Raw genomic sequence first — 23,591 nt, forward strand, 5'->3', positions numbered from 1 at the left:
TTCCACAAAATGTCAGAAACCCCCAATCTACATGCTTGTTTGGGGTGTATGGCTAGATGTATTAGAGGCAGAGGATCAGCTGGATTGCCAGGCAACTGGTATTGTTTCAAAGGAAATGCATATGGCAGCCTCCATATCCCTATCACTTCAGTTGTCAGAGAGACGACTCCTTTTTCCTCGGTTTGGGATGTCTTCAGTTTATTACAGGAATTTTTATACCTGTGATCTATGCGGCGATAAAGCTGCTGCCGTTCCTGGTTATGTGAATATGAATAACCCAGCGGCGGCCTTTACAACTATGAACGTTCCAAAATCCTTCAGGATTTAGTTCCTACTCCCAGGCAATATAAAAAGGCAGCATTTTCGGTTTATGACAAAATCCCGTATCTGGCTTCAGTAAGTGCAGTCAGGACAGGGGGAAAGCCATTTATTAAGATAGACTGCCTTAAAAGGCCATAACTGCCAAAAGGTTTACATGGTTTTAACATTTGTTTAAGTTGGGCATTTTTGTCTTAATAGTGACTACAGACAGACTTTCATCCTGTAGAGCATGACCTGTATTTTGTTGAATTTGTTTTGTATACATTCTTTTGTTTCTTTGTATTTAATTTATTCAAGTTAAAATCACCTTTTTCATTCAATATTATAACCTTAAAGTGTACCTGAGATAAATACAGCACAAGAAATTCTACTTCCCTGGGGCTTCCTCCGTGCCCCTGTAGTCTGTTGGTTCTGGTAAAGTCCCCCGACCAAGCCATTTGGGAACCACTGCGCATACGGGGCCGTAGACTCGCACCTCCTTGTTAGTGCTTCTGCAACTGGGAGCGTTATGCACCTGCGCGGTTACAAGCCTTAACTGCGCCAATGGACTACAGCGAGTTGGAGGACGCCCCAGGTAAGTATAAATCCTTGTGCTGTATTTAGCTCAGGTTTACTTTTAATTGTGGTGTTAAAAAATGGCATTTATAAACTGAAGATGGAAAATCTCTCTAGCAATGCTATATGAATATAAATATTCATATATTTTTTTTTTCTCTATGAAGTTAGTTACATGGTGCATTTCTGTTATGTTTTTCTTGTGTCCTGTGCAAGAGTTCAGGTCCACTTTAAAGGGAACTTTAACTGAGAGGGATATGGATGTTATCTTTTAAACAATACCAGTTGCTTGTCAGTCCTGCTGATCTGTCTGGTTGTAGTAGTGGCTGAACTACACACCTGAAACGAGCATGCAGCTAATCCAGCCTGACTTCAGTCAGAGCACCTGATCTGCATGCTTGTTGAGGGGCTGTGGCTAAAAGTATTAGAGACATGGGATCAGCAGGAGAGTCAGGCAACTGGTATTCTTTTAAAAGTAAAAATCCATATCCTTCTCAGTTTAGGTTCCCTTTAAGAGCAGGTGGCTGTTGCTAGATGGCTCTGAAATAGAGGCGATCTATTATTTTAATGTGCAGCTTCATGACACATTTTCCCCCAACCGGCTGCACCAGCTCTTCGACAACAGCAGAAGGTTGCTTGGATATCTGACCACAGGCCATTTCCATCGCACTATTTCTGTGACCGGGATTAGTGTTCAGTAAAATAAGGCCTTGCATTGAGATTGTGCAGCCTGTGGAATGTTTAGGGACTTGCTTGTGAACCTTCCAGTATATAAAATCTTACTTTAATTCTCAGCTCCTCTCTCTTTGAGGTATGCAAAGCTCCCAGACAGTAGTTCTTCCCACCTTAACCCTCCTGGCGGTTAATTGTTTTTGCCAAATAGGCAAAAATCCTTTTTTTTTTATTTTATTTTTTTTGTTTCATGTAAAGCTACCAGAGTGGTAGCTACATGAAACACCACTAGAGGGTGCATGTGTCCCTCTAGTGCGATCGTCGCCGGCATCAATAGCAAACAGGGGACCGCGTATATAACGCGCTCCCCTGTTTGGCTTCTCCTGTCGCCATGGCGACAATCGGAATGACGTCATGGACGTCAGCCGACTTCCTGACGTCAGACGCCTCCAATTCAGTCCATAGCGCTGCCCGGAACTCATTGGTCCGGGCAGCGCAGGGCTCTGGCGGGGGGGGGGGGCCCTCTTGCGCCGCTGCGTGCGGGCGATCGCCGCAGAGCGGCGGCGATCAAGCTGTACGCGCGGCTAGCAAAGTGCTAGCTGCACGTACAGCACTTTGAATGGAGCGAATTGCCCCACCAGAAGCAGAGATATCCTCCTGCTCGGCATAGCCCGAGCTCAGCTCGGGCTTACCGCCAGGAAGGTTAAAGGACACCCAAAGTGAAAATAAACGAATAAAACAAATGATTGTATCTATCTTCCTTCTCCTAAAAATCACTTGTTAGGATATTCCACAGTTTTTTATGTTTAAATATACTTTTTAAGTTTTAACAGTTTTATTGTTTTTGCTCAATGACACATTCATTGAAGTATGCCAGAGCTAAAATCTATAAACTATTGACCCTTTTTATCGCTTTCCTGCTCTCAGAAGCCATTTTCTGCCAGGAAAGTGTTTTATAGTTGTAATTTCTTATCAGTGAGAGTCGCACTGTAGTCACTTCCTGTCAGGACTGAGTCAGCCACTTACATACCTGATATTTAACTCTTTCAGGCAGAGAAAGAAAAAGAACACTGCATAGTTATTAGTGTGCTTGGCATTGTACATACACGTCTATCTCATCATGTTATAAGTCACTTTGGGTATCTTTAAATGTTCAGATTGTACAAAAATTAGTGAATTGAAAGGATAGCTGTACCTTTTTTTATAATGGGAGATTTGACAGGCTGCACTTTACCTTCCCGCCCACAAAACTTGGTGTTTTGGTTTGCCGAGTGCCCGAGCACTGTAATAGGCATAATAATCGAGGTGCCCTGTATAGAGTGGTGTGTTCGTTTTTTAACCTAATCGTAAACATTGTGCTGCTGCAGTTTGTAGTGTTTGCGAATAGGCTTAATGAATGGGAGCACATGCAAATCATAGTAAATGTGGTTCTATGCGATTTTGCTTTGCAATCTCCCATTTGGGAAAAAAAAATACTTCCTGTGGTTTTATTGTTTTTGTTTTTTCACATTTGGAATCGTAGTCATGACCGCTGATTACGCCCCTAAGGACAGCAAAACCGCAAAATGCACACTTGAAAATGAAAATTGCGCTCTCAGTGCACCATGAATTTCAATTTTCAGTGTGAGAGCCCTAACGAGCGAGCCATTAGTATGTACTGAACAGTACCTTGCTACTTGTTGTCCCAGCTATGAAGCAATGATGGAATTATTCTGCATTGAGATTGAAAGCTACAGTAATTGTAATACTTCATTGTTGTTGTGACTATTTCCATTACAATATTATTTATTTTAGATCGACAGTATAATGATGGTGACTGCATGTTTTTTACGTTTCTATGGGGAACGAAATTGGAAAAATTGTGGTGTTTTTTTTTTTGTTTTTTTTTTTGTCCCTTTTTTTTTCCCTTTAAAATGCATAGAAAATAAAGTAATTACTGAAAACAATTAGCAACCCCAAAAACACTAAGGGCCCGTTTCCACTATCGCGAATCTGCATGCGTTTCCTGCATGCAGATTCGCACAGCCAATACAAGTGGATGGGCCTGTTTCCACTTGTCAGTTTTGCTGTGCGTTTTTCTGTGCAGGATTTTTCTGCACGGCAGAGCCCTCAGAATTCGCCTGCGTGTGGAATGCAGGCGAATCGCACACAATGTATTTAATAGGGAAATCGCATGCGTTTTTCCCATGCGTTTTTGCCGCGAATTCGCATAGATAGCAATGTAAATTCACACAGGCAGTGACATGGTTAAAATCGCATATACACTCACCTATGCGAATTCGCATGTGAATTCGCGGCAAAAAACGCATGCGGAATCGCATCCGCATGCGATTTCGTCAGCGGTGGATTCCGCACCGCAATAGTGGAAACGAGCCCTAATTGGTGGTGAAAAAAACAACTTAGATCATTTCATTGTGTTTAGTAGTGGTTAAGCTATTGGCATATGAAAGGGGTGAGCACTGAGGGCTGGTGCACACCAAAACCCGCTAGCAGATCCGCAAAATGCTAGCAGATTTTTAAACGCTTTTTTTATTTTTATGAGGCGTTTTGCTAGCGTTTTGCGGATTGCTGCTGCGGTTTTCAGTATAGTAGATTTCATATATTGTTACAGTAAAGCTGTTACTGAACAGCTTCTGTAACAAAACCGCCTGGCAAACCGCTCTGAAGTGCCGTTTTTCAGAGCGGTTTGCGTTTTTCCTATACTTAACATTGAGGCAGAAACGCATCCGCAATCCAAAAAATGCCTCACCCAGGCATTTTTCGTTTCTGCAAAACGCCTCCCGCTCTGGTGTGCACCACCCCATTGAGATACATTGACCAAGCAGATCCGCAGCCGCAAGCGGATCTGAAAACGCCCAAAAAGCCGCTCGGTGTGCACCAGCCCTGAAAGGTGAAAATCTCTCTTGTCTGTTAAAAACCCCTTTGGGGTGAAGTGGTTAAGATAACTATTACATAAACGAGTTGTGATTGGCTATGGGGGCATTCTTTTTATCTTTTTTGCTTACGTAAGTTGTTACACCAGCACACCCCATTGTAAAGGTCTTGCGGGGGCTCCTTTTTTATACATCTATATTGAAGCGTAGAATCTGTCAAGTTACACATAGTTTGCCCCAACTTTCTGCATCAGCATGTAAATGGCTTTAAGGGGAAAATGTTCTGTAATGGGTTAGATACTGCTGTCCGCGTACCTGCCGCCATGTTTCCTTAGTTTCATGCAGTGTTTTATGTCACCTTGATATTTTAGGTTGATATTGACTTGTGTGACCCAAACCCCTGCCAGAATAAAGCCAAGTGTTACAACCTTGGTGGGGATTATTTCTGCTCCTGCTCGGACGACTACGACGGAAAGAACTGTTCTCACCTAAAGGACCACTGCAAGGATGGATCCTGCAAAGGTAAGCGAGAGGGATCTCTGGCCTTGCGTGTTTACTTGGTGGGAAAGTAGATGCAAATATTTTTTTTTTTTTTTTATGCAGGGTTATGTAAATTTGAATGCAAGTTTATGCAGCTTGAAAATGGACCAATCAATTTATACATGGGTGGGATTTGATTGGTCCATTTTCAAGCTGCATATATTTGCATACATTTACATAATCCTGCATGAACTCTTAAATATTTGCATCTCATTGATCATCGTTAGTGACCATGTTTGCCATCAAACTATTTAGTAATGCTGGGAATACACTGATCGTTTTTGAGGTGATTAGATGGTTCGATAGATAATTTACGACATGTCCGATCTCCCTTTCGATTGTTTCGCCACTCAATTTCTGATAGAAGTGAATGGAAAAAGATAAGAAAAACGAGCGGAAGATAAGAGAATTGACTGACTATTCGAGCGCCAGAAACAAACCGTGTATTCCCAGCATAAGAGAGGTTTTTGATCTATTGTAGCCCCTTATGCTAGGAATACGCGGTTCGTTTCTGGTGTTCGATTCTCCTCTCGATCGTTTTTGCCGCTCTATTCTGCAGTCTATTCTCTCATCTTCCGCTTGTTTTTCTTCTTTTTCCATTCACTTCTATCAGAAATTTGAGCGGCGAAAGGGAGATCGGACATGTCGGAAATTATCTATCGAACCATCTAATCACCTCAAAAACGAACCGTGTATTCCCAGCATTATACACTCCTAGGAGTTCTGGTTCACCATAAGCTTGCTGGGTAATCTAACTCTGCATGAAAAGGGAGAGCGTGTTGCATTCCATTGCTGTGTACGATAGTGAGATATTGTCTTTGGAACTCGCCATAAGCTGTAACCTGCAGAAGGTCTGTTTCTCAGCAGGGGTTCTGCAAGCTCTCTCCAACTAGGTCAGGGTTATCTTTGTTGCTTCATGCAGAGAACACAGATCCATAAACTGCCTCACACACACACACCATAGTTACTGACTGCTATTTCAGTTTGAACTGGAGACACTGTCTTGTGGGGGAAGGGGGGTGGGTTGCCGTGCAGCTGATGGCGGGAGTCTCACTGTCACTAACTCGTCCCTATTTTTTTATTTTTAGTCATAGACAGCTGTACAATAGCAATTTCCACTAATGCCACCCAGGAGGGTATTCGTTACATCTCTTCCAATGTCTGCGGGCCTCACGGACGCTGCATTAGTCTGCCTGGAGGGAATTTCACCTGTTCCTGCAATCGAGGATTCACCGGAGCCTATTGCCATGAGAGTAAGTTTGTGTGGGAAGACTGTATTGCCGCATCTGTTATATAGTCGGCTTTCACTTGGCCTTGTTGCTAATTGTTTCTCATGTTTTTAAAGCGGACCTGAACTCAGAACTTCCTCTCTGCTCTTAAAGGACACCCAAAACAAAAATAAACTAATGAAATAAACAATTGTATCTATCTTCCTTCTCCTAAAAATGACTTTTTAAGATATTCCACAGTTTTTATTTTATATTTAAATCTACTTTTTAAGTTTTAACTGTTTTATTGTTTTTGCTCAGTGACACATTCATTGAAGTATGCCAGAGCTAAAATCTATTAATGACCCTTTTTATCTCTTTCTTGCTCTCAGAAGCCATTTTCTGCTAGGAAAGTGTTTTTATAGTTGGAATTTCTTATTAGTGAAAGTCACACTGTAGTCACTTCCTGTCAGCGACTTTCATACCTGATATTTAACTCTTTCAGGCAGAGAAAGAAAAAAAGAGAAAAACAAAGCATAGTTATTTGTGTGTTTGGCACTGTACATACCTATGTCTATCTCATTATGTCACATGTCACTTCGGGCATCCTTTAAAGCTAAGCAACAGCATAACCTTTAAAAGGTTATAGCTTATAGAAAACCCGCAATAAATCTGCAGTGTCTACTTCCTGCTTTCACAGAAGCAGACATAGCATTAAACCTCTTGTGTTTACAAATTAGCTGCTCTGCCAAGGCAGCCAGCTGACACAGAGAGATCAAATTACAGTTCTGATTAGTCACAGATGAGGGTAGAATCAGACAGACTAAACTCTCTAAATGCATACAGGGTGCATTTCTCAGTTTTCCTTCTGTCCTGTGCAAGAGTTCAGGTCCACTTAAAAGGAAAGCTTCAATGATTGTCATTCAGTTTTTGGATTTCAGTGCTACAGAGCCTAGAAATCAATATTTGTAATAAAAAAATTGAATTATGGAATACTGGTCACAGCCACATTAACTGTGTCTAAAGTACAGGAGTAGTGCTGTAAGGAGATCTCCTTACAGTTCAATTGTGATCAACCGTGTGATCGATTGGCTAGTGGCCCACACACTGCAAGAGAGATCCTATGCAATTCCCCTTCACTAATAGAGCTGAAAGAGGACAACTGATGTTAGAAGACTATGGTAGCTGCTATATTTCCTTTTAAACTATACCAGTTGCCTGACAGCCCTACTGATCGATTTGGCTGCAGTAGTGTCTGAATCCTGTAAGATCTGACAATGTCAGAAACCCCTGATCTGCTGAATGCTTGTTCAGGGTCTGTGGCTTAAAGCATTAGAGGCAGAGTATCAGCAGGCTAGCCAGGCAACTGGTATTGCTTAAAAGGATATAAATATGGCAGCCTTCTTATCCCTCTCACTACAGTTGTCCTTTAGTCAATCTGTCTAGCCTACTAGCTGACTTGCCTGATTGAATGAATCTGGAGAAATGGATTACTCATATCAGTTTTGAGGACAATAGGGATTCCTTGCATGCCCAATACAACACTTCTTTTCTACCTGGTAGCTCTGCTTATTGACACTGCAGAATATCACATTTTGAAAGCCTAGACTCCCTCCATTGTGCACCTTGTTTTCAGAATTGCATTTTCCCTCAATCTTTCCAAACAAGGAAAAACCGTATGGAAAGACTAAGGGCCGTAGCAAATCCAGGTTGGTCAGCAGTTCACGTGGATCATATGCTGGTTTTACCAGTCAAATACAGCAGCGGACCATTTTCAAGCTGCAAAAATCTCAATAAAATTTGCATCCACTCGGGTCATGGCTTCAGTTTGTGTTGAATGTAGGATTTTTAAAGCTTTCTCCAGCAGGCATCCTCCCAAAAAATGATCTCATTTAAGATTCTGTTCTGTATCTTAATTTCTGTGTGGTTGGCTTAGCTCCAGGTATGGCTACTTTTGCAGAATATGTCTATTTTCCAATCGATTAGAAATCAATTTGGTGTTATTCTGTCTCCTTTTTAGACATCAACGACTGTCTTGGGAACCCCTGCAAGAATGGTGGAACTTGCACAGATGAAATAGACTCGTTTAAGTGTTTTTGTCCAAACGGATGGGGCGGAGAGCTCTGTGACATTAGTAAGTGGTGTCTGCTTATCTAATTCTAGAAGACGTGTGGGGGGGGGGGGGGTTTGGTTTTTCTTTTTCTTTTTATTGGCTGCTTGGGGTATTTGGGATATTTTTATGTAATTATTACAAATAACATTTTATATTGTGCTTTTTCCGTGTTGCACTCAAAGCGCTTGAGCTGCAGCCACTAGGGCGTGCTCAGTAGGAAGTAGCATTGTTAGGGTGTCTAGCCCAAGGACTCCTCACTGAATAGGTGCTGGCTTACTGAACAGGAAGAGCGGAGTTTCGAACCCTGGTCTCCCGTGTCGGAGGCAGAGCCCTTAAAGCGGATCCGAGATCTTATCTAAAATTTAGATGGTTTACACAGCAAATCTAGCTGCAAACTGTTTTAATAGAATATTATTTCTTCCTGTGATACAATGACAGCAGCCATGTTGTTTGTAAACATGATGCTGGATACACACGGTGCGTTCCCGCACTTGATTTCCCGCTAGATTCCCGTCGCTTCGTTTATTTCCAAAATGTCCGATTTGCATTTCGATGCATCGTTAGGTCGATTTCTCATACTTTACATACAAATTGACCTAACGATCCATCAAAATGCAAATCGGACATGTTGGAAATAAACGAATCGACGGTAATCGAGCGTGAAAACGAGTGCGGGAACGCACAGTGTGTATCCAGCATTACACAGAGGCAGGCTTATCTGTATCTTGAGCCATCAGCCTAATCCCCTCTCCTCCTCACTCCTCCCCTCTGCCCCTGAAATCAATGGCTAGTAACACCTCCCCTCCTCCTGCCCAGACTGAGCTCCCATGAGCCCTTGCTACTGCCAAGGCTCTCTGAAAACATGTGGGTGTGTATTTTTTTAGTGTATAGGGAATTAGAGTATTAAAACAAAACAAAAAAGTATTTGGCTTCAGGAATGGCCTATAAACCATAGGAAACGAACACAATTATGCAATGAGTAAAAGTTCACCTCGGATCCACTTTAACCATTACACTATCCAGACCAATTGACACTCACCATAACCATCTTCTACCTGCAAGGTGTATGCATAGTGTAGTGAAACTACCATTTTCAACAGTAAAGTAATGCTAAATGTCAAACAGCTGAAACTTTGAGGAAATCATAATGACATACTTAGAAATGTTAAGCCAAAACACTTAAAATAGGGAATGTATGTCCCGTTTTTGTTTCGGTTTAGCCTTTGTCTTTAAAGTATACCTGTAGGGAAAAAAGGCCTACAAAGTAGAGCGGACCAGAACGGGCTCTGCTATTTCCACCAGAGCGGAGAGCCGCTAGTGCGTGCAAGGCTCCCGACACGCGGGTCTTCGGGGGTCCCAGCTCTAGATCCCCTCTGCTGAGGACAGGGGATGCCACGTTAGGATCCAGAGGTCTCTTCCCCCGCCCCCCCTCCCTTCCTCCCCTCCCCAAAGGTAAGTACCTCTAGGGGCACTTTTTTCACTGCAGGTACACTTTCAGTAAGCTAGTTCTGCTCTTTTACTAGTGCCAGGCAATACTTAAGTAGTGCATCACCTTGTAACTGAGCTGTTTATTTTGACAATTTTTTGAATTGACCACAGTTAATGAGTTTGTTTTTTTTCCTCGGCTAGATTACGACGACTGTAAACCGAATCCATGCCAAAATGGTGGCCGGTGCATCGATCAGATCAACGATTTTGTTTGCGTGTGTGAAAACGGATGGAAAGGAAAGACCTGCCACTCACGTAAGCGGAAGTTTTTGGCTTTTTAACTGTCCGGGAGAGATGGCCAATGAGATGAAATTCTTGCCTATATGCAAATTGTATGTAACATTAAACTGGGCTAATTAGATTCACTCACTCCCCTATTGAATCTTGTTTTTATTCCAACTTTTAAACAGACCTGAACTCAGGACTTCCTCTCTGCTCTAAAAGATGAGCAACAACATAACCTTTAAATAAAAACATTTTTTGCAGCTGATACAAATCCTGCAATAAATCTGCAACGTCTACTTCCTGCTTTCATGGAAGTAGACATATTAACCTACTGTGCTTTCAAATTGTCCTCAGCTTATGCTGAGGGATCGAATTACAACTTGTGAATGGTCACAGATGAGGGGTAATTAAACAGGCTAAACTCTAAATACATACAGGGTGCATTTCTCTAGGTTTTTCTTCTGCCCTGTGCAAGAGTTCAGGTCCACTTTAAGTGTTCTGATTCCCTCCGGGGGAGTGTCAGACAGCTGACTAGAAAGGTACTTTGGGGATAGTGATGCGGGCACCATGTAGCCATTTGTTTGGTGGACTGTGGGTGGGGGTAATTTACAGGGTTCAGCAAAATCAGTTTGGTTGCTTTCGGTGTTCTGGGGTGATATCCAATCCCGCCTAGTAAGAGATGCCTGAGGCACTTTGAAGTCAGCCAATCAGAATTCTGTTTATAAATACTTGTGTGGGACAACTTTACTCTATATGGTTAGTTTGCTTTTATATTTTTTCCAGTGGGCTCTTTGTTGAGAATTTGTGTTGATTCATGTCATTTGTTTACAGGTGACAATCAGTGTGACTCTAACACCTGCAGTAATGGGGGCACATGCTACGATACTGGAGACACTTTCCGCTGTCTGTGCCCGAAGGGATGGGAAGGAGCCACGTGTAACATCGGTGAGAATCGCTCTGGCTTTTACAAATGTCCCCTCGTGTCGGTGTTCTGTTTTTCTGTACTGTGGTACTACTTCTCCTCCTTAGAAACATGTGCTAGTAAACATGCTGTTAGTGGGTCTTGGTGGGTGTGGTCACGACAAGAGCAATTTTCTGTTATCAGAAGTAAGGTGTGTGTGTGGTGTGTGTGTGTGTGGTACGAAATATACTGCAAGGTTATGAGAAGTAGACTTGCGCTATAAAGAGGTGGCCATTTCAAAATGGTGAGCATCACAATTGAGGAACAACTTACACAGCTTCCTGTTAGGGTGCAGCAAGACCTTCCTCCCATCGTACTCCGACAAGCCTGGTCACTGTGGCAGGGTGAATGCATACGTTCTCTTCAAAACCATGTGTGTTTTTGTTTTTCATTGGCAAAGTTAGGACCATATCAACAATGGGGACCTTAGAAACAAACTAAACTCAAATCTAAACAAGCCAAAATATCAATTAATGTAAATCATAATATTGCCTTATGGAAGTGAACTTTTCAGGTTGGTGGTTTTGGTTGTCCTTGCCTGCAGCTTTTGCATCTACCTATATAGATCCAGGACCTGTAGAAACCATCTAGGTGTCAAAAAGCTATTCGTTCTACACAGATTTATAGAGTCTGAATAGTGGGTTCATACTGATGATCTCTGTCAGGGTCCAGTTTATGAACTCCTCAGTTTATGAAACCACCGACTTGGGGTTCCCAAAACTGCTCTGACTCGTTATTCTAATACTTACCAGGGCTGAGGAGTTGGTACAAAAATATTCTAATTCGGACTCTTCGTTCCCAAAATTACTCTTACTCCACAGTCCTGCTTACAACTCGAGGGGTGTGCTGCATTCTGGGATGCACATGTGAGCCGAACTTCCTCATGGCATCCCCTAAAAAGAAGTCAAGGGCATGGTGACAATAGTATGGTAAGACTAGCCTGTATGTGAGTCCTGATGTATGGATGTGCCAGGAACTCCACTTGGAAGAGGTGTCACATGGCCCGTGCAGGTGAGTATCAGGAGTTTGGTTTTTTTTTTGTTAGGTACATCTGTAGGTTAGATTAAGAGGAGATAAATTTGTGGAAATAGGAGTAAAAGGAAAAAAACTTTCTAAAATCCCAACGGTTAGGCACTTTATGTAACAGTTTCATAAACGTTTATATATATTAAATTACCATTTGCCATCTAAGGTGTCCAATGGGACCTATTCCTCAGCCTCACACTCAGAGCTCAGGCAAGAACGTTTAAATAAACCAAGCAGACAGATATGCCCGGTAGCTCTGTGTAGTGATAACAATGCGTGTTGGGACTTGATGAAGTATGTCCAGACAATGAAGTTTGGGTGACAAACCTCAGGAACTGGTAGAGGAAAAAGGAAACCAAAAACAGGTTGTTACAGTTAGTGTAGTATTTCCAGACAATAAAATGTGTGAAACAAATGCTACTTGCAAACCTAGGTTACTATTAGGCAGGCAACCACAGTATATTAGGCAGGAGGAGAATTCCGTCTCCACACAAATTGGGTATGCTCTTGAGGTTAGTTTGGGTCGCACTCTAGGAAAAGGACCACTGGATAATTATCTCAGGGGACGCCCCTGCGGAAAGGGGAAAACCTACACAAAATGGGAGATGGTGTCCCGATGTAGTATGCAACAGGTAAACATGTGTAATGAAGCAGTCTTACCTCAAGCAGGAGGTTCAAGGAAAGTAATTTTATTGGACACAGGAAAGGACGACACGTTTCGCGAGAACTGCCCACTTCCTCAGGTCTATAGTACAGTGTCTTATGCAGTGGCACGCACAGAATGGGAGCACCTGTGATGTTTTGGGACTCTGTTACTTAAAGGGATACTGTAGGGGGGTCAGGGGAAAATGAGTTGAACTTACCTGGGGCTTCAAACGGTCCCCCACAGACATCCTGTGTTGGCGCAGCCACTCACCGATGCTCCGGCCCCGCCTCCGGTTCACTTCTGGAATTTCAGACTTTAAAGTCTGAAAACCACTGCGCCTGCGTTGCCGTGTCCTCGATCCCGCTGATGTCACCAAGAGCGCACAGCGCAGGCCCAGTATGGTCTGTGTCTGCACAGTACACTCCTGGTGGCATCAGCGGGAGTGAGGACATGGCAACGCAGGCGCAGTGGTTTTCTGACTTTAAAGTAAAAAATTCCAGAAGTGAACTGGAGGCGGGGCCGGAGCATCGGTGAGTGGCTGCGCCAACACAGGATGTCTGCGGGGGACCATTAGAAGCCCCGAGTACGTTCAACTCATTTTCCCCCGACCCCCCCCCCCTACAGTATCCCTTTAAATGCTTATTGGTGACAGTGAACAATGCTGCTAAAACATTCTTTGTGCCGCTCTGTGGAGTATGTCAGTCCTATATAAAGATGTATAATAAATCTAATGTGATAAAGGGAAGGAAAGTAATATAAAAAATATTTTTTGTAAATCTATATATCTATTTTTCTTAACAGCCAAGAACAGCAGCTGCCTCCCCAACCCGTGTGCAAATGGCGGGACCTGCGTGGGCAGCGGAGATTCCTTCTCATGTATGTGTAAAGAAGGCTGGGAGGGCCGTACCTGCACACAGAGTAAGCCTTGGCGTTTTTTTTTCTTCTTCTCTTCCTTTAGGATATAGATAGGGCGTGTCTGTGAACATATTTTATCCTTTCATTTATTTGCCAACATATTTGACTCATTTGGGATGGGAGATTGCTGCAGGCTATGAAAAAGAAGCTTGTGTCTTCAGAGGACATGAAGAAGAAAGATGATCCACAAGCGTTTTATAGACAGATTTATACATAGCCCGGCTTTCACCCTTCCTTTCAGCTCTGTTCTCACACTCCCTCTACAGCCTGCTTCAATAGCTTTATTTGTGTCATCCCTTTTGTTTTGTTTTTTTAAAGAAAGCCCGGCACTTTCTACCTATAAGCAGGCTGTATGATCAGACAGAGGTGTCTTGCTTTCTTTAGCCACTTAGAAATTTGCTTAAAGAGATGTACTTAGAAATCATTTTCAAAGTGCGTTTTAGAAAATACGTGATACACATTATTCCCACTTTTTAAAGTGGTATTATTCTCCCAAAACAAACATTTCAAAAACTGTTAGGTACATAAAAGAGCATTTGAAAGTGTTCCGTGTGAAAAAACATGTATTGTCACTGCAGAGAGCAGTACAGGCTTGCTGATCTCTGGCTAATCGACAAATGTAATCATTGCCGGCAAGGAGAAACTCTCTGCCAGTGTCTTCACTCTGATCTCTCCTTTTCTGCTGATGTGACTCGGCTGTTGCTAGGGTGATGTGTCTATTCAGCAGAGGGAGGAAACAGAATCAAGACACAGGCAGAGTGTGTCTCCTGGCCTGCAAAGATTAAGTTTGCTAGTTAGCCAGAGATGAGCAAGCCTGTACTGCTCTCTGCAGCGAAAGTAAACCTGTTTACACACAGGATATGTTTGGAAATGCTTTCAAATGTTTATGTATCTAAGATGAGGAAATATGAGAAGATAGTTGTCCTTTTGTACGGAAACCTATACAGCTCAGAGCCTTCTCCAGTCTTCCCTGCAGTTTATTGCCTGTGGCCCCAACTCTTTTCTGTTATTAGTCGCAGCACTGGCAGGCCTCCTAATGGCTTGATGTAGCTGCACTAATTGACAAGTTTAGACTCTAGAGTTCTTTGATCCTCTTCATAGTACTGGACTAAACACCTCCCCCCCCCCCCCCCTTTCCCGTAGTAACTTCAATAATCATCCATGTTTATACAGCAGACTGTTGCTTGCGTTGTGGCATTTCTCATTGGTGATTGGCCTCTTATAACTTCAGATGTCATAAGAAATGTGGGCTGCTACCAATTCAAATAGAAATGTCCTTCTCCTACCAAATATGCCTGAGTTGTATATCTATTCATTGTGACAAGTTCTTATACAATCATATTTTTATTTTATCTAGATACCAACGACTGCAATCCCTACCCATGGTGAGTGAGTTTCCCTATTGTTGTGCGCTTCACTGTGATGACCCATGTCTGATACATTTGGAATTGTCCTGGAGAGTTTGGAAAAGTTTAGAACACACAAAGTTTCAATTTAGCTTGGGTGTGCTGGGTTTCCTCTGAGAACGTGTAACATGGACTTTTATATGCCATACCGGGGGAAATATGGGCAAATGGGGAACGGTCTGTACACTTTAAAATGCCACTAAACACTATTTTCCTCTTCCACAGTTACAACGGGGGCATTTGTGTTGATGGCGTGAACTGGTTTCGCTGTGAATGTGCTCCTGGATTTGCTGGGCCTGACTGCAGAATAAGTAAGCGATTAGTTCCTTTTCTTTTTCTTCATATTAAGAAAAAAAAAACCCTAAGGTGCTTTACATAATTATTTAAAGGGACTGCAAGCACCTCTCATGGGCATGCCTTTAAGAATCCGACCAGTACTGCAAAGTACTTCCAGATGCATACCATTATGTAGCTTGTGCCTCCTCTTTCATTTGATGCCCGAATCGCCATTCTACACCAAATAGTTTTCGTTCTATTTCAGTTTAATTAAATTGTGGCGGCCATTTTGACTATGTTATAACTTTCAGGTCACCCGTCTTCTCTGTTAGAGAAATGCATCACTGAATGAAGCAGGAAGAGGAAGTGACACGCATAGCTATTGCAAGAAGTTCCTCCAGAGGGGTCATAGCACAACTTTGTTGGAAGTCGTCTGGCTTAAAGGCATGCCCATGAGAGGTGCTCTGAGTCCCTTTTGATTGGGCCTATGACTTGGTGTCAGGCAGATGTGGTTGGAGCAGGATGTAATTGAAGGTTGCATAGCTTTGTACTGCTTTGAAGAGCACAAAGCTGTAGTTGTTGCAACAGACATTGGATAAGAATCTTGATAACTGATCTAATATTAAATGGTACAAGCTGAAATGTAGGTTAACTTTTATCGGAGAGATGTCGAGTACCCTTATCTGTTCATGCATGGCCAGCTTAATGGACACCTGACTTGGGGCAAAGCTGCTGTAATTTTCAGACGGGCAGGCTTTTGGCGATATTCCCTCCCATCACCTTCCCATTTCCTCATCTTTTAAAATCCATGCACTACCCTTAACGCAGGGGTGTCAAAAGTAAAATGCAAAGTGGGCCGAAATTGTACACTGGGACCTAGTCGTGGGCCAGCCTCAATGTCTATTGGCCACCTTCCTCCCTTATAGAGTTCCCAGGTGTCTAATGGCCCCCTTCAGCCCTTATACAGTTACATGTTGTCTAGTGGTCCTCCCTTCCCTATACAGTTCCTTGGTGTCTAGAAGCCCCCACCCTCCCATATACAGTTCCCTAGTGTTTAGTTATTTCCCCCATATGGCTTCCCTGGTGTTCTAGGGCTTCACCTCCAATATAGCTTCCCTGGTGGTCTAGAGTGGAACAAACCTAGTGTAAAGCGGAAACCACTTGAGGGCCAAATTTAATGGCTCGGAGGGCCAGATTTGGTATGCCTTAAAGGGAAAAGGAGGGTGATGGGATGAAACCTTGAAGTAAGGCTGCCTCTTCCTCTCTGAAAATTTTGACTTTAGCCAAAAGTCATATTTTTCAAGGAGTGAATATGAAGACTGGGTAGTATGTGAATCCAGCATGAACCTACTTCTGTGCTCACCTTAGGTGTCCTTGCTCAGGTCAAGTGTGCTTTAACCACTTAACGACCGCCCCCAGCCGATGGGCGGCGGCAAAGTCCGGGCCCAAACGACCGCAATACGCCCATCGGCGGGGGCGGCATCAGCGGTGGCTGTGCGGCGATCGCGTCATCAATGACGCGATCGCCGCCGGCAATAGGCTCCGCCCACTCTGCACGGAAACCCGCCGGCCAATTAGCAGCGCCGGCGGGTTTCAAATGCGGCGATCCGGCCAATCAGAGGAGTATAATACACTTTGTTATTGTAACAAAGTGTATTATACTGGCTGCCTCCTCCGCTGATGGTCACTCGTCGTGCGACCATCAGAGAGGACGGCAGCCCTTACTGTGAGCATATCAACACCCGTTTTTACCCACACAGACCACCCGATCGCCCACCCCAGCCCTCAGAACCCCCCCTGCTCACCCCAGCACACCACATTTTGCACCCAAGCACCCCCATAAAACCCATCAATCACTCCCTGTCACTATCTAGGGACGCTATCCCCTAGGTTAGGTCCCTAACTGCCCCCTAGGGTCCCCTGATCACCCCCCCCTACCCTCAGATCCCCCCCAGACCCCCCTCCCAGACCACCCCCCTGTATAGTGTATACAGCTATATAGCTGCCTTACCCACTGATCACCTGTCTATCACCCATCTATCACCTGTCTATCACCCCTTGTCACCACCACCCATCAGCGCAGACCCTAAACTGTCCCTTGGGGGCACCTGATCACCCACCCAGACCCTCAGATTGCCCTCAGACCCCCCCCTCCTGATAACCTCCCCAGTGCATTGTTTACATCTATTCTCCCCTGTAATCCCTCACTGATCTCCTATCGTCACCCCCTGTGTCTGCCACCCACCAGATCAGGACCCAGTCTGCCCCGTGCGGGCACCTAATCAACCCCCCACACCCTTAGATCGCCCTCAGCCCCCCCCCCCCAATCACCTTCCCAGTGCATTGTATTTGATTGTGCTGCAATTGTATTTGATTGTGCTGACATTCAATTTCATTGTGCTGACATTCAATTTCATTGTGCTGTAATTGTATTTGATTGTCCCGTGATTTTTTTGATTGTCCCGTGATTGCCCTTTGATTGGCCTGTGATCGTCTTTGATTGTCCCGTGATCGGCTTTGATTGTCCCGTGATCGGCTTTGATTGTCCCGTGATCGGCTTTGATTGCCCTGTGATTGCCCTGTGATTGGCCTGTGATCGGCTTTGATTGTGTCGTGATTGGTTTGATTGCCCTGTGATTGACTTTGATTGTCCCGGGAATTGAGTGCCCTGTGATTGGCCTGCGATTGCCCTGTGATTGCCTTTGATTGTCCTGTGATTGTTTCTGATTGCCTCCGATTCCCCACTCGCCACCACCCCCCTGTCACTATCCAAGTGATCTAAAAACAGTGAAAACTGTCACTTTTTTAGTATCACTAGTGTTAGCAGTTAGGCCAGTTAGCTAGGCCCCTTTGTAAGTGTCAGTTAGTGCTCAGGCCACTGCACCACAGTCACTAATTAGCGTCATCACTGTCGCTAATCAACATTGGTACTATATAGTATCTGTAAGTGATCATTACTGATCGCAGTCAGATCTATTAGGGTCACTAGGATCCACAAAAAAAAACGCAGTGTTTGCCCGATCAGGCCTGATCGTTCGCCTGCACTTGCGTTCAGCCCGCCCCACCGCAGTGACAGAATTTTTTTTCTGATCACTGCAAAAAACACTGTACAATAGCTGTGGCACTGTAAACCTCAGTTTTGATTTATTTTTTTTATCAAAACTCAGTGAGCACAGCTTTCTACCTCTCAAATACTCCCTTTTGCTAGGTAGGTGCTCTTTTTTCTGCGTAGTCTCAGAGGAATACCCCCTAAATTTAGCAGCCCACCATGGCAAGAAAGGGGTATTCCGATGATGAGGTTCTCAGGTACATGGCCCAGTCGGATGAGGACGATTGGGACGCCTCATTCGACGAATCTTCCGGGTCAGAGTTTGAACCTGAATTGAGCAGTGGCTCACTGACCGATAGTGATGACGAGGTTGAGGTCCCGGCTAAAGCCAGGCGTACCACACCCCATGTTGTTGGACCGCAGGTGGCGCAGGATCAGCCTCAAGGGCAGCAGAGTGGTGTTCGTGCTGGTCTGAGATTTCATAGTGGGGCAGGCACCAGCAGCACAACATCTCCTGGACCTAGCACCAGTACTTCCGTAGACCCTGGTGAAGTGGCGAGCACCAGCATGGAAGTTGAAACTGGTTCGGTGGCACGTGCAGTAAGATCCCAGTCGCAGCCACCAAGAAGACGGGCCCGTACTACCCCTAATTTACCAGAGGTGCTGGCAAACCCAAATTGGCAATCCCCTGATTCCGCCGCACCCGTACTTCCCACTTTCACCGCCCAGTCTGGAGTCCAGGTGGAGACAGATAATCTAGGATCGGCCCTAGACTTTTTCTATCTGTTCTTCACCCAGGATCTCTTGGACTTAATTGTGGCAGAGACCAACCGTAAGGCCACACAATATATAACCGCCAATCCAGAAAAGTACCTTGCCCAGCCTTTTCGGTGGAAACCAGTCCAAGTTTCCGAAATGAAAATTTTTTTGGGCCTTCTCCTTCACACGGGACTAGTAAAGCAGAATGTGTTGCGGTCTTATTGGTCTACGGACCCAGCACATCATGTTCCCCTGTACTCTGCTGCCATGTCCAGGACACGATTTGAGAACATCCTGAGCTTCCTGCACTTCAATGACAACGAAACCTGTCATCGAAGTGACCACCCTGCTTTTGACCGGCTCCACAAAATTCGACCCCTCATAGACCACCTGTCATCCAGATTTGCAGATGCTTATACCCCTGACCAGGACATCTGCGTAGACGAGTCCCTCATACGCTTTACCGGGCGCCTTCGCATCAAACAGTACATCCCAAACAAGCGCGCCCGGTATGGGGTGAAACTGTATAAGCTCTGTGAAAGGGCCACAGGCTATACATCTTATTTTAGGGTCTATGAGGGAAAAGACTCAAAATTGGAGCTGGTCGGATGCCCTGACTACCTGGGGAGCAGTGGAAAGGTTGTGTGGGACTTGGTGTCACCCTTGTTCCAGAAGGGGTACCATCTTTTTGTGGACAATTATTACACAAGTGTGGCCCTCTTTCAGCACTTAAAAATAGAAAAAATCCGATGCTGTGGCACCGTGCGGCCTAGTCGCCGGGGCTTCCCCCAACGGCTCATTACCACCAAACTTCAACGGGGGCAGAGGGCCGCCTTGTGTGCTGACGACCTGCTCGCGGTGAAATGGAAAGACAAGAGGGAGGTTTACTTCCTGTCCACCATTCACGCAGACACGACAGTTGAAATTCAACGGCGAACTAAGGTCATTGAAAAACCCCTTGTCGTCCACGAGTATAATACTAACATGGGAGGGGTGGACTTCAATGACCAGAGGTTAGCGCCCTATTTAGTTGCTCGAAAAACAAGACGCTGGTATAAAAGTGTCTTTTTACCTCATTCAATTGGCAATTTACAACAGCTTTGTTCTCTACAGTAAGGCTGGGAGAACTGGCTCGTTTATTCAATTTAATAAACAGATCGTGATGGAACTCCTGTATCCAGGAGGTGCCGTGGCCCAACCCCAAGATGCAACTAGCCGGCTACATGGAAGGCATTACGCCTATCCAATTCCGACTACCCCAGGTCAACGAATCCGAAGAAAACGCTGTCGTGTCTGCAGCAGGGCTGGAATAAGGCGTGACACCACTGTTTATTGTCCCACCTGTCCTGACCAGCCTGGCCTATGCCTAGGGGAGTGTTTTGAGAGGTACCACGAGCAGGTACACTATTAGAGAATAGGGAACTCCACACACAGCGGTAGGCACACAAGGGTCTCTCAGTGCTATTTCACACTGCTGCGATGCGTTAGGGCAAAATGCCTAGCAAAAGTCACACTTTGCGGTCCCCCCCTACGCCGGAAGTGCTTGACTTAACGCTAGTGCATGCCTACGTTACTGCGTGGCTTCTGTGGCAATATCGATCGGCGCGGAAGTCATGTTAGTCTATGGCGACGCAGTTCATTACTAGGCCGAATGCTACTCTTGTGGTATTGCCTGAAGGTCTGTTTTGGACGATACGGTGCGGCGGGCTCGACCCACCGGATATGTCAATATGCAGTGTGAAACCAAACATCGGGTTTCCAGAGACCCTAATACACAGGGCTGCCAGAAACCTCTCCTTTCACTTGGGACAAATTGCGGAATGTATTTCGCCACAACTCTGTGCGATTTGCACTTCGCACATTGTTCCATGGGGGAGGAGAGGTTTGTCCTCGGGAGGTAAGTTAAAAAAAAACAAAAAACAGGTAAGCAAAGAAGTTAATGTTTGGTTTGCAATGTTAAGTTTTTTATTAAAAAAGTTCAAAGGTTATTAATGTTAATGAAGTAATTGCTTTGCTGCTTGCTTGTTTTTTGGGGTTTTTTTTCTCTTTTTCCATCCAATAACCTTCCAGGTGGACCGAGCGAACGACTAACCAGCTGCAGTACTGATGGTGCATCCTGACAGAACGTTGCGCGTCTGTCAGCTTACACACAAGTCGGTGCATGCAGCGCTGCAGGACGAGATTTCTCCTCCGCAGTCAAAAAGATACGTTTGCCGAGGCATATGGGCCGAGGAGTGGTGTTGGGGATTCATATGCTTTGGCAAACACTTTGTATCAAAAAAGAACTCTGGCAATGATTTGTTCATCCACATCGATCGGTGTGAATGGATAAATCAGGTTTGCCAGGGCATACGAGCTGGTGGGTTTGGATTTTTGGGGCGGCAGCTCCTATGTCCTGGCAGACGCCTTCCCCTCCTTTTTGTATTGTTTTGTCTTTTTTTCTATCCAGACCGACCAATCAGCTGCAGCACTGATGGTGCATCCTGACAGAACATTGCGCGTCTGTCAGCTTACACACAAGTCGGTGCATGTAGCGCTGCAGGACGAGATTTCTCCTCCGCAGTCAAAAAGATACGTTTGCCGAGGCATATGGGCCGAGGAGTGGTGTTGGGGATTCATATGCTTTGGCAAACACTTTGTATCAAAAAAGAACTCTGGCAATGATTTGTTCATCCACATCGATCAGTGTGAATGGATAAATCAGGTTTGCCAGGGCATACGAGCTGGTGGGTTTGGATTTTTGGGGCGGCAGCTCCTATGTCCTGGCAGACGCCTTCCTCCTCTTTTTTTTTTTTTTCAAAATTTTTTGGCATCCACATTGATTGATTGTTTGACGTTCATTTTTCCTTTCAGCCCACAGTGCATTACCCTTATGCCCAATATAAGGAGTATAGCAGAAACTCCTAATACTGGCCATACATGTAATGATTGCAGAGACCCTAAAATGCCAGGACAGACCCCACGAATGATGCCATTTTGGAAAGAGGACACCCCAAAGTATTCCGTGAGGTGCATGGTGAGTTCATAGAATGTTTTATTTTTTTGTCACAAGTTAGCAGAAATTGTGGTTTTGTGTTTTTGTTTTTGTTTTCACAAAATGTCATTTTCCGCTAACTTGTGACAAAAAATAAAATTTTCTATGAACTCACCATGGCCCTCATGGAATACCTTAGCGTGTATTCTTTCCAAAATGGGGTCATTTGTGGGGTTTGTTAACTGTCCTGGCAAGTGGGCGGGGTGCTAAATTTTGAGCACCCCTGTAAAGCCTAAAGGTACTCATTGGACTCTGGGCCCCTTAGCGCAGTTAGGGTGCAAAAAAGTGCCACACATGTGGTATCGCCGTACTCGGGAGAAGTAGTATAATGTGTTTTGGGGTGTATTTTTACACATACCTATGCTGGGTGGGAGAAATACCTCTGTAAATGACAATCTTTTGATTTTTTTACACACGATTGTCCATTTACAGAGTTATTTCTCCCACCCAGCATGGGTATGTGTAAAAATACACCCCAAAACACATTATACTACTTCTCCCGAGTACGGCAATACCACATGTGTGGCACTTTTTTGCACCCTAATTGCGCTAAAGGGCCCAAAGTCCAATGAGTACCTTTAGGATTTCACAGGTCATTTTGCGGAATTTGATTTCCAGACTACTCCTCACGGTTTAGGGCCCCTAAAATGCCAGGGCAGTATAGGAACCCCACAAATGACCCCATTTTAGAAAGAAGACACCCCAAGGTATTCAGTTAGGAGTATGGGGAATTCATAGAAGATTTTATTTTTTTGTCACAAGTTAGCAGAAATTGATTTTAATTGTTTTTTTCCACAAAGTGTCATGTTCCGCTAACTTGTGACAAAAAATAAAATCTTCTATGAACTCACCATACTCCTAACGGAATACCTTGGGGTGTCTTCTTTCTAAAATGGGGTCATTTGTGGGGTTCCTATACTGCCCTGGCATTCTAGGGGCCCTAAACCGTGAGGAGTAGTCTTGAAACCAAATGTCGCAAAATGACCTGTGAAATCCTAAAGGTACTCATTGGACTTTGGGCCCTTTAGCGCAGTTAGGGTGCAAAAAAGTGCCACACATGTGGTATTGCCGTACTCGGGAGAAGTAGTATAATGTGTTTTGTGGTGTATTTTTACACATACCCATGCTGGGTGGGAGAAATACCTCTGTAAATGACAATCTTGATTTTTTTACACACGATTGTCCATTTACAGAGTTATTTCTCCCACCCAGCATGGGTATGTGTAAAAATACACCCCAAAACACATTATACTACTTCTCCCGAGTACGGCAATACCACATGTGTGGCACTTTTTTGCACCCTAACTGCGCTAAAGGGCCCAAAGTCCAATGAGTACCTTTAGGATTTCACAGGTCATTTTGCGGAATTTGATTTCCAGACTACTCCTCGCGGTTTAGGGCCCCTAAAATGCCAGGGCAGTATAGGAACCCCACAAATGACCCCATTTTAGAAAGAAGACACCCCAAGGTATTCAGTTAGGAGTATGGGAAGTTCATAGAAGATTTTATTTTTTTGTCACAAGT

The 23,591-nt window shown here is 44.4% G+C and overlaps 1 protein-coding gene across 2 annotated transcripts in view; it reads left to right on the top strand.

The window, feature by feature from the left end:
- The window catches only part of JAG2 (jagged canonical Notch ligand 2), a 178,118-nt gene that overhangs the window by 139,547 nt on the left and 14,980 nt on the right, over window positions 1-23,591 (top strand). For both annotated transcript variants that reach the window (XM_068254255.1, XM_068254256.1), the window contains 8 exons: window positions 4,793-4,943; window positions 6,050-6,214; window positions 8,190-8,303; window positions 9,912-10,025; window positions 10,827-10,940; window positions 13,430-13,546; window positions 14,901-14,928; window positions 15,175-15,260. In XM_068254255.1, the coding sequence (XP_068110356.1) occupies window positions 4,793-4,943; window positions 6,050-6,214; window positions 8,190-8,303; window positions 9,912-10,025; window positions 10,827-10,940; window positions 13,430-13,546; window positions 14,901-14,928; window positions 15,175-15,260 (889 nt within the window). The remainder of the gene's footprint in view (window positions 1-4,792; window positions 4,944-6,049; window positions 6,215-8,189; window positions 8,304-9,911; window positions 10,026-10,826; window positions 10,941-13,429; window positions 13,547-14,900; window positions 14,929-15,174; window positions 15,261-23,591) is intronic.

Source organism: Hyperolius riggenbachi, chromosome 9, assembly GCF_040937935.1.
Source record: "Hyperolius riggenbachi isolate aHypRig1 chromosome 9, aHypRig1.pri, whole genome shotgun sequence".
Classification (NCBI taxonomy): Eukaryota; Metazoa; Chordata; class Amphibia; order Anura; family Hyperoliidae; genus Hyperolius; species Hyperolius riggenbachi.